The sequence below is a fragment of the Aedes aegypti genome, chromosome 1, assembly GCF_002204515.2.
Source record: "Aedes aegypti strain LVP_AGWG chromosome 1, AaegL5.0 Primary Assembly, whole genome shotgun sequence".
NCBI lineage: Eukaryota > Metazoa > Arthropoda > Insecta > Diptera > Culicidae > Aedes > Aedes aegypti.
The window spans coordinates 144,985,944-144,998,098 of NC_035107.1; the positions used below are offsets into that span (position 1 = coordinate 144,985,944).

The following is a 12,155-nucleotide window of genomic DNA, read 5'->3' on the forward strand; positions in this document are numbered from 1 at the left end:
ATCTGAAATTGTACTTACGAATACGTTCAATTGCTGATTGTTTGTACTTGCAAGCAACAACAACCTGACTTGTTTGCCGGCTAGCCAGCTGGTGCTCTCTAAGTGGTATGGTGGTGAATCCAACTAAGTGCTCCATCATAACGTTTTTTTCTACGGACATGAAGCGTGGTATTAAGTGGGCTGATTACTTAAAGCGAATATCCCAAGAAAAAGTCGCTCAAATTATAATCATCAGAGAACCAGCTATAGGTCGGTAACTTCGTGGAAGGCTACCAATACGTTAACTGCATTCAGAAGAGGAGGACATTTGGGGAACTTTGAGGAATAACAGCCAAGACCGACGAAGATGGAGCTCTATAATACGCCCGACAATTGTGTGATGCTACGCTGTACCCAAGGAGGCATGCAGTAGGTACTACAAGCTTCAACACAGATTAATTGATCTTTTGAATATCATCTAGAATGGATATCTTTCAATTAGAAAACAAGCTATTGAAATATGTTTTAATATTCATAGTTGTTGACTAGAAATGACTTATTTTCAATCACAGCCTAAGGATTTCTCCCTTTTTAGTGTTTCAGTTCTTTTTGAACGTTTTGTCCATCGTTCGCATTTGTACATTTAGTAAAAACGGTAGTATTGTTTTCGTCTGCTGCCCAAGTATTTAGCATTTATTCTGTTGAACTCCGGCCGCACAGTTCCAAATTCCATCGGAACGGTGTTGAAGGGAAATCTCGTCGTGAATGGCTGCAAAAGTATAAAGCTATTAAAAAGTTCGGTTGTTCAAGCATATTCCATAATACTCACGAGTTGATTGACGGACCTCTCCGTTGTTGCTGGAGTTGTAGATTTGCTCTCTTCGTTGGACGCCATAACATCATCGGGTTGTTCTACTTGCTCCATACAGTACTGCATCAGAATGGTATCGGTGCAACTTTGATGGCAGCATTCTTCGACTATCCCTCGTTTTGAACGGCGGTGTGATCGTCGTTCGCTTTCCACAGAGGTTAGTTGGGAATAGCCACCTCGAGCTTTGCATAGATCTGAGATACGATCTGCTAAGTACTTTCCGCATGATTTTCGCACGGCTCTTGCGTCAACAGTTTTTGGAATCAGAAGTATTAGAAGGAAAACGACAACGTATGTCTGTAAATACAACGGGAGAAGAAAACATGCGTTTCAGTATTTAGTGATTCAGTAATTTATTTTTCTGTTTGAGTCATTTTATCAGATAGTAAAATATATTCAACAGCATGTTTGATTGAACTGCACTAGATACTTTATGTACCCGGTGGATAAAATAGTTTTCACTGAGTGGTCACGAAACGATATGCGACGGTTCTACGAATATGTCGATGGTGTGCTGTGAAAACAGCTTCGTCTCTGGCCACGTGCAACAACCGCGAAGTGCTTGCAGATCCTCCTCGAGCATCGTCCACGTTTCATGCCCGTAGAGGACTACCGAGTGTTTGAGCCTTATGAGTGTTTTGTACATGGTACATTTGGTGCGGATGTGAATCTTTTTTGACCACAGTTTCTTGCCAACCAGTATTGCAACCACACTGGTTTGTTATCGATCGATTTACATAAAAATTTGATGATGGTCGAATGTCATTTTGCCGAAACGTCATGTAAAAAAAATGTAGTATGTGTTATCATCACCAAAAATTACGAATAATCGAAAAAAAATATGATTTCTAAAATGTTATCAAAACCATTCAACTGAATGCAGGAAAACAAGTACGGCGGTGAACCTCATTGGCTCATGTACCAAAATTTCCTAACAAATTTGATGTTATTGCTAAAAATCATCTCTTAAATAAAAACAAAATCCCATTTCGGAGTGAAATTGATCACTTGTCAATGTGATTATTGTTAGTTTTGAAATCAACTCTACACACTGAATTTGAGCTTCCTGAATCCGAATATGCTTGCCAAATTCTTATGAAGACACTTTATTTGAAAACAATGATTAAATTTCCAGAATTCTGCGAATAACGCCTAAATTTAGGCATTTCCAAAAGGTTTTCGTAACATTCAACAGAAATTCAATTATTTCATCAAAACGAGCAAATTGCTAAGAATTTTTATGGTAAAATCTTGAAGTAGTTATTGAAAAACAGTGGTCAAACGAGGAACTTCTTATATTTAGGTCTTTACAGGACGAAGGTTGGATTGGGATTGAACAGAATTTTCACTTGTTAGTCTGTCTAAACAATTGGGTAACTAAGGAGATGTGTTGATCGGGTAACTAGCGTAAACTCAAAAAGATGATTACATCGATCTTCAACACCCCCTCTAAATCAGATTATCCACACATCTTTAATCTACATAATTGCACATTGTTGACGACGATCTCTTCAACTGAGTTCATAAGCTGGGGTACCAAAACCATTTCCGGTTCGACGTATCCATTTTGGCTTCTTGTGATCCGGTGGTCTTTTCCCGTGATTATACCTGTATGTTGGTAACGAGTTGTCGGACGACCCTTTCATAACATTCATGCGTGTTGATTCGTCAGTTTGAGCATTATTTCCAGAGAACACCAAAACCACATCCGGATGAGGACACATTACTTCCAAGCGTTTCGCAGACCTGTCCAAGGGAAACTTGTGCTTCGGTTCGATGCATTGCTTTCGATCTTGATGCCAGTAAAACGCAACTGGAACGTCTTGAGCAGAATCATGAGTTGATTGAAGTTTATTCTCATTCGTCGCTACACCGCTTCCTTGGTTTTCTTCGAAAACTAGATCAACTAGATTAATTCTGTCATCAGGACCATCTCCATCGCCGCTTGATCTTTCATCCTTGGATGGTCTAGCTGCCGGTTCCAAGAACTAGCGTTTTCTTCCGGTACACATTTCATCTCCATATGACATCTCGTACAAATCGTCTCTAATGGGACATACTAATCTATCGATTAATCTTGTTGATCCATCTTCAACTTCTTTTCACAAATGACTTAGATAAAATGAAAAGAGTGTTATTTACATCAAGCTTAAATAGTTAATTACAATTACAATTACAATCAAGCTTAAATAGTTATCTGCATAGGTAGAATGACAATTGTAAGTTAAATATCTATCTTTCTATACACTTACGTGGTGGTTGTTGAGTAACTCAGGTCGTTAATGGAAATTTTAGGTAGATAACAATACAAATATATTCATTTGGCGTGTAACGCAGGTACGTTTAGTAAGTTTTTTTTTCACAAAACTTTTTCTAGAAGAGAATTTAATGGGGTATAGATAAGGTTGTTTCTTTTCAATGTTTGCAATACTGTTGTGATATCTTTCAAACCATAAAAATCTGTCGGATTGTTAGACGGAGTTGATTTTCTCATAAGCGGTATGGTGCGAGATCAATTGGTCGGTGTTCAGACAGACTGGACTAGACGATATTTTGGCCTTGCAAAGATTAGTCAAGGACTCCATCAATTCTGATTTTTCCGATGCTATTTTGATACAGTTGGTTCATCAAATAGATAAGTTACATTATTACAGCAAATAATGCCAATATTTGGTTATTCCGAACGCTTGGGGTACGTTTTCCTGAAATCATTCAAAAAACACTTGGTTCAGTCTGTCTGAACACCGACCAATTGAATTTATAAAAAAACAAACTCTGTATAATTCCGTTTTATTTCTTTTAACTACTCCCAATAAAACAAATATAATCTATTTTGTGATTAAAACTAATTTATCACTTGAAAATATGATCATACTAGACTATTTAAAGCGAAATAAAAATAAAATAAAAAATCATTTTCGACTTAAAAAATTCGATGTTAGAAAAAAAATTTTTCTTTAAAATATGCCCAATTTGAAATGTATGGACGACTTTTAGTAAATTTAATTACGAAACCTTTTGCTTAAGGATGATCAAAATCTGAAGCGGCCGTTTTTTTTAAATCAACTTTGAAGTTTAGTAGAAAATGTTTTTATTTTTTTGCATATGTTTTCTAAAATTTTACGACAGTCCCCCATACAACACTGTTTTGTAGGTCTTACCGTATTTGAGTTATACGGGTTTAAAAAAAACTAAAAAAACTTTGACCCCTTCCAAATGTTAGTATAGATCGATTCTGAAAAAAAAAAACAAAATATGTAAAGTATCTTAGTTTCACATAGTTTTCACACCCAGAAAGTTTCATTGAGTTCTGAAGGGGTACTGCCAATCCCTTTGTCGAGTTGGCGTGAAATCCGTCAGTGATTGGAAGGCAGTAGTCAAACGAGGAACTTCTTATATTTAGGTCTTTACAGGACGAAGGTTGGATTGGAAATGAACAGAATTTTCACTTGTTAGTCTGTCTAAACAATTGGGTAACTAGAAAGATGATTACTCCGATCTTCAACATAAAATCTGTCTTGAGGATATATTTGAGGCATCCTCACAAACTTTCAGGCTGACACCATGTCCACATTCTTGTTCAGAACTAGAAGTATATGGATGTCTATCAACACCACACCAAACATGATTCGGGAATTTTACATTATTTTCATAGAAATAAACATTCTTTGACGCAAAAAACTTCACTACATATGCACAAAATATTTTACTACATGTGCACAAAATATTTGCCAACGTTTGTCCTATCCATGGTTTCGAACGTGGGCGCGCCTCTGGAAACTAATTATACCATGGAAAACAGGCTGTATAGCAAATGTTTGATAGACAGTTGAAGGATTCTTCCCACAACAATCGAATATTGCCAAGGTCATATATGATACATTTCTGATTTATTCTGTGAACTCAATTTTGAATTCGCATTGAGAATAACTATTGGTTTTCAAAGAAAATTCTTTTTATGAACATGATTTTTATTCAATGGATCATTAAAATAGCAGAATGGCTGCTATGAAATGCATAGCGCCACTGTAGTCTTGTATGTTTGACAGAACTGCAATGCTGTTACAATGTTAAATCCCATATACAGTGGTGCCGCTGTTTTGATGCGCTTAGTGCCAAATGTGTGAACTTCAATTATCCATTTCAAATAAAATTGCCTACATTTAGGCGTTTAATGTGAGTTATTTTGTAATTCATAAAATTTATCCTTTATCCACAAATTTTAAGATTTTTGAGACTTGATACGATAAACATCCAACCTCAGTACTGGTTAAAAAAATATTTGGATGATGATACATGAATATTGAAAATAATCGCTCAAACGTGATTCACCCCATATTACGGTACATATGCTTATTTATCGTCAAATTAGGCAAAGATATAACGGAAGTGGTTACTTAAATTTTTTGATCATTATGGGCCACCCTAGTGCACACAGAATAACTATTACGTTTATGTAATTTTTCAAAAAACAGATTTTATAAAAGACAAGGGGTCTTCTATAGTGTTCCTTTATACACAGACTAACAGACGTAACAGCTAGAACAATTATCAATTCAAAATATAGTCACGTGAACATTTACGCCCAATGCTAAAAATACTTCATTTGGCCAACCGTGAACTAGGTGGCGGTAGTGAGCTAACGTCAAACTCGAACAAAAGTGATGCAAGCGCCACGAGTGGCTTGTCGGCCAACTACCAAATATTAGAATTGGGCGCTATTCTGCTGTGTGATGAAAATAATTAGAGTGTTACGTCTGTTTGTCCGTGCTTTATACTTGATAGTTACGAAGACAATAATCCTAGATAAGAACAGTAAAAGCTCGAACAAGAGAGAGAATATCCTAAAAAAGCAACAAAACAAATTCCAACAATTTATTTTGTGAACATAAAGCATAGTGGAAATCACTCTCTTGACAATACAATTATAAAGAACAGCCAGAACAGAAGATAGACCTATGCTACCTTGGCAAAAAAGTTCTTAGTTGATATACAACACTAGTCTCAGAAACATGCTCAGTACCAACGAGGATGTGAAGTGAACGATGAAAACTTGCATCTCGACATGCAAAAATTCTACCATTATTCCATTTCGTCCGTTTCACTCACGAAAAAAAAAAGAAAAAAAAAAACGATTATGTTGCTTTCGCCCTTATTGTAGCACACGCTAGAATTGTGTACGCATGAAAAGGAATATCTCATATCCGTTCACGATTACAGTTGGCACATAAAATTCACCTTACTTGTTAAGTCTGATACCATGTTCTAACGGTTGCCACCCTGCTCAGTTGGATCAGTAAAAACAGACGTGATTTGTGTGACCTTTCAGGCTATCATGCTCGGTTGTTGCTTTTTTATTTGTTTGAAAATACCGGACCTTACTAGAACAGTCAATATTCGCATAGGAATGATTTACTATGCTGATTGTGAACCCTTCTGTCTTAGAATTCGACGTACCAGTTTCATGATCCTGTTTGCTCAATTTGCTGACACGCCGTTGTCGTATACCGTGATTGATGATCCACGTGAGATGCTTTCTTTGATACTTTTCATGCACGATTTAATTCAAATCACACATCGGACAAATCCTGATGAAATTCAGTGCACTATATGGTCACATTCCACTTTTCATTGACCTTAATCCGTTGAAACCAGATATTCTAGAACGCTTTGACAAGCTGTTGAACGCGACACTGTCCATGATGATCCGTGTTGCACTTTGAATGACAAATAATTTCGCGCTTTTTCACATTTCTACGGACGAGGTGTTTTCCCGGGCGGAATGTACTGAAATATGAAACGGTATTCGCGAAACTTGGTCATTTTTATACTGCCGGCGCCGAACACGGCAGTAGTCAACCGACCCATTCAGTGTCTTGTCTTGCTCCAACTGAATACAGGCTGAGAGATGAAACCATTCGTCAGAGCTAGACTTTCACGGCGGTCCCAGACTGTTTTTCGCGCGGGGATCTGACTGGCGATGCTGCAGCGAAAAATAAGGCTAATTTGTACTCAGCGGCGTGCGGAGAGTTCGTACACTGGGCAATGTTTTGCATGACCAAGCTATACCATGTACGGAAATTTTCTTATCCTTAGAAGGTTATTGCAATTAATACTGTGATTTATCAGCCAGTGATAAGAATTTAGGCGCTCGTCCTGGAGTCGGCTGCAGAGGATTAGCGCTGACGAGGCTAGTTCCCTTTAACATTGTTTAACACCGCTAGCGCATGACGGCCGCATGAATGTCCGAAAGAACTTGAAACTATTGTGAACCAGAGCTACAGGTCCAAAACCCTGATAAAGGTGGATGGTTGTGATGGCTATGATCGTGGTCATCATGTAAAGAACAAACGAACATTGCTGTATCGTGTCAGCACCGAGGAGGCAGCCCCTCTAGCACGATGTAGGTAGCGCAACCCTGGTTAGATGGCCTATCGAAGACTCTTCACCAACTAAGAAAGGCAAAAGTAGAGCAAACGGATTGATTTTGCGGCAACAGACCCGGCAACAAATAAAGGACAACGATTGGAAAGTTGGATCTTGGAACGTGAGAACTTTGAATGAACCCGCGCGTGTTGGGCTCCTGGCTCGTGAACTGCGGAATGTCAGCGTGAACGTGGCAGCTATCCAGGAGATACGCTGGCCGAGAACCGGAGAACGCGAATTCCGAGCGGTGGACCCAATTACCAACACTTCATTCAAGTACCACACCTACTACAGCGGTAGCGACAGAGCAGAACGTGGAGTTGGCTTCATAGTGATTGGGAAGCAGATGAAGCGAATTATTCGGTGGAAACCGGTAAGCGACCGAATCTGTATGTTGAGAATGAAGGGCAAGTTCTTCAACTACAGCCTGATCAGCATAAATGCGCTAACGAACGATAAGCCCGATGACATGAAGGATGAGTTCTATGAGAGCCTGGCCTACGGAGAGTGCCCAAAACAAGACGTCAAGATAGTCATCGGCGACGCAAATAGTCATCGGCGACGCAAATCTTCCGACCCGTCATTGGAACGGATAGCCTTCATTCCGTAACCAATGATAATGGCCTGCGGCTAGTAACCTTCGCTGCTGCTAGAGGGATGGCAATCAGCAGTACCTACTTCGAAAGAATATCCGCAAACACACCTAGTGACACCCGAGTGGCGATGCCTGCTCCCAAATAGACCACGTGCTGGTTGATGGGCGACATTTCTCAGATGTCATGGATGTCAGGACTTCCCGAGGCCCTAATATCGACTCGGATCATTATCTCGTTGTAGCTAATATTCGGGCGAGGTTATCCAGCGTCACGAGTTTCACAACAAACAGAACGCTGCGCTTCAATATACACCGTTTGTCGACTGATGGGGTAGCTGCGCAGTACCGTCAGCAACTAGACGATCAGTTGGGAAGAATTACGGTGCTGGAGACGGAGACCCTATCCACGAAGCTGTGTAACAAAGGCGTGGGAAGTGATCGGCACTGGTCAACGACAAAGACGAAACGACTGGTTCGATGAAGAGTGTCAGAGAGTGACAGACATGAAGAATGTCGCCAGAAGCCGTATGCTTGTGGCCGGTACCCGACAGAACACAGAGCGGTACAGGGCAGCGAGAGCCGAATAAAAGCGAATCCACCGCAGAAAGAAAAGGTATCACGAAGAAAATGTGGTAGCTGATGCTCAATAAAGCATGAACCGGAATGATATGCGGAGATTCTATGCAACGGTCAATGGTGCGCGGCACAATACCGTACCAGTGCTAGCCATGTGCAATGATCGAGAAGGGAATTTGCTGACCGATAAAACGGCGGTGGCTGCCAGGTGGAAGGAGCACTTTCAGCAATTTTTGAACGGTTGAAATGGAAATGTAGCGAGGAACAGGATGAACATAGATGATGACGATCAAGCTGTGGACCCACCGACCATATGAGAGGTTAAAAAGGCTATCAGCGAGCTGAAGAACTGTAAGGCTGCTGGGTAGGACGAGATCCCGATCGAGCTTCTCAAGCGCGGAAGCGAGCAGCTTTACCAGTCGATCCACCGAGTACTTCTGAAGGTATGGGAGAACAAAGAATTGCCCACCGGCTGGTTGGATGGCCTCATCCGCCTTATCTACAAGAAAGGGCACAGACTGGAGTGTGCCAATTACAGAGGAATTACCCTGATGAATTTGGCGTACAAAATTCTGTCGCGCATCCTGTTTAACAGACGCGACCGCTCGAGGAGTCCTTTGTTGGCGAATACCAAGCTGGTTTTCGTGAGAGCCGTTCGACAACGGACCAGATGTTTAGCTTGCAAATGATCCTAGACAAATTCTGGGAGTATAAGTTGCAGACTTACCATCTGCTTATTGATTTCAAGGCGGCGTACGACTCAGTGGAAAGAAATGAGCTTTGGCAGATAATGTCTGAAAATGGTTTTCCGGCAAAACTAATTAGGCTGATACGTGCTACGCTGGATGGTTCGAAATCAAGTGTTCGGATCGCAGACGAGGTGTCAACCTCGTTCGTGACGTTAGACGGATTGAAGCAGGGAGACGCACTTTCGAATTAACTGTTCAACATTGCACTGGAGGGTGCTATTAGGAGATCTGGCGTGCAGAGAAATGGCACTATTATCACAAGGTCGGACATGCTCCTTTGCTTTGCGGACGATATAGACCTGATTAGAATCGATCGCAGGTCAGTTCAAGAGGCCTTCGTGCCTCTGAAGAGGAAGACAGCGAGTATAGGGCTGATCATTAATTCTACCAATACGAAGTACATGGTTGCAGGTAGAGATAGAGTCAGGCATGGTGGTGTAGGTGCTGAGGCAGTGTTGGATGGGTATGTGTTTGAAGTTGTTGAAGAATTTGTTGGAACACTTGTGACATGTGACAACGCGTTTCCTAGCGTAAAGTGCTGCGGACAATACTCGGTGGGAAACTCGAAAATGGTGTGTGGCGCAGAAGCATGAATCACGAGTTGTATCAAGTGTACAAAGATGCGAATATTATCAAGCGTGTAAAATACAGCAGACTTCAGTGGGCTGGTCACTTAGTGCGAATGTCGGAAGAAAGAATTGCGAAAATAATATTCAGCAGGGAACCAGGTAGAGGTCGGCGGCTTCGGGGAAGACCACGAATACGCTGGCTGTACGCAGTGGAAGAGGACCTGGCGACCCTAAACGTTCGGGGCAACTAGAGAAGTTTCGCCCAAGACCGACGAAGATGGAGCTCTACAATACGCCCGGCAATGGCGTGACGCTACGCTGTAGTCATCAAGGTAAAGATAGGTAAGTCGGCTAAGAGAAGTAGTTTGCTTAGGCGACTTCTGCTACATGTGTTGTGCTATATGTAATGTACAGTTTGAAATACAGTTAGGTGGTTCAGGAGAGAAAAGGGTCTGAGATCAAGGGTAATGTCTGTTCATTCTGTACACCACTGGAGCAATTCAGTGAGAATGGCTCACTGGGCTGGTTGTAGTGGGTCGTCGGTGGTGCGGCATCCCATACTCCTCTGGGGTTTGATTCCAGATTTTCACATTGTAAAAAATAAAAAAAAATCTTTCTTGATGAAGTCCGATGAGCGTCATTTCGATGCACTCTAGCACTTTGGAAACCGCTCGGTATGCGCTTGCTATTCTATAAGATATTGACTGGTCCTAAATATGATACATTTGCGTGACTGTTGTAAAGTTTCCAAAAACGCTCATATACCCTAAATTCCACGCAGCGAATCGTTCAGGAAAAGTCTCAGAGCCAGAAGGAAAGGAGCGAAGGACGGCTTTTCGAGAAGCTAGAGCTGCACTTAAACGGGAGATCAAGCTTAGTAATTCTAATTGCTACAAGAAGCTGTGCCGAGATACAGACACCAATCCGTGGGGTAATGCGTATCGAGTCGTTATGGCAAAGATCAAGAGCCCTTCGACACCAGCTGAGATATGTCCAGGCAAGCTGAAGTTGATCGGGGAGGGTCTCTGCCCAAAGCATGATCCAACGTCCTGGCCACCAACGCCGTACGGTGAAGCCGTAGAAGCAATCGCTGAGGAACGGCAAGTATCTAACAATGAGCTTTTAGATGCGGCGAAACGACTAAAATCGAAGAAAGCTACTGGTCCAGATGGAAAAAGCTGCTGAAAGCTGCATTTCAGGCATATACGAACATGTTCAACAAGGGGTTGCAGAAGTGCCTTGACGATCCAGGAAAGCCACCGGGAGATCCAGCCTCGTTTAGGCCCATTTGCCTGCTGTTTACGCTCGGAAGACTCCTGGAAAGAATTATCCTTAACAGGCTAGTGAAGTACACGGAGAGTGAGCGCGGGTTGTCGTGAATGCAGTTTGGATTCCGGAACACAGCACCGTGGACACGATAGATGTGAAAAATGCATTGAACAGCGCCAGCTGAGAGGCCATCTCCGCAGCACTGCACATAATGCAGGTTCCCGACTATATGTGCAAGATCCTGAAGAGCTACTTCCAGGGCAGAATCCTGGTGTACGAAACAAATGACGGGCAGAAGTCAACGCAAGCGACAGCGGGCGTCCCTCAAGGTTTCATTCTCGCTCCAATTCTTTGGAACGGGATGTACGACTGAGTCTTGACACTGCGGCTACCCATGAAGGTGATGGGCGAGACGCTGAAAAAAGTGGAGATGTCAATGATGGAAACAATCGACGCAATCGAGGGCTGGATGAGCGGAGTCAAACTGCAGACAGCTCCCCACAAAACGTAGGTACTGTTAGTCCGCAACTGCAAGGCGGTTCAGCAGATGGAGGACCCGGAACCAAAAGAGGTCTTGCACACCCACCCAGCACACGGCCGTGGCTTAGACCAGCTGTCTTGGGTTTGAGCCGGTTCCCTTCTGGAACCAAGAGGTCGATAATTTAGAGCACAGAGAAACAGACGTAACACTTAGAACAAATCGCGACCAAAATCATAGTCGCGAAAACTTGTGCGCCCAATGCTAAAAACACTGTAGTTGGCCGATGGACCAACAGGTGGCGGTATTGTGTAAACGTCAAACACAAACAAAAACGACGCGAGCGCTGCGGGTGGTCGATTGACCACCTACCAGATATTCGAATCGATCGTTAAAAAGTTGGTCGATGGACAGCGATGAGAGTGTGACGTCTGTTTGTCTGTGTTTAGAGTCTTATAACACTCGAGAAGTGCATCCGTAATAGACCGTTGAGTGAGAACCACAGAGCCTAAGCCCCATTAGCATCCCAGATAGCCAGGTAGGTGAAAGTTTCTAGCTTTGCTAGAAGTGCGAAAATTCTATTAAAAAGTGCCTTTTGCTCAGACTTACGGTTGTTGATCACTACTATCTCAGTCTTATGGTG

General features: G+C 42.1%; 1 protein-coding gene across 2 annotated transcripts; it reads right to left on the reverse strand.

The window, feature by feature from the left end:
• Positions 1-498: 498 nt before the first annotated feature.
• LOC5565037 (bombyxin B-1 homolog) lies at positions 499-6,743 on the reverse strand. Of its 2 annotated transcripts, none has more exons than XM_001649341.2 (3): positions 6,308-6,743; positions 809-1,147; positions 499-764 (listed from the first exon to the last, which is right to left on the reverse strand). In XM_001649341.2, exons 1-3 carry the CDS (start codon positions 6,314-6,316, stop codon positions 666-668), a joined length of 447 nt encoding a protein of 148 aa, XP_001649391.2. In that variant the 5' UTR covers positions 6,317-6,743; the 3' UTR covers positions 499-665. The 2 variants fall into 2 exon arrangements, with proteins under 2 accessions (XP_001649391.2, XP_001649390.2); XM_001649340.2 differs by having other exon boundaries at positions 499-748; positions 6,308-6,737.
• Positions 6,744-12,155: the final 5,412 nt, after the last annotated feature.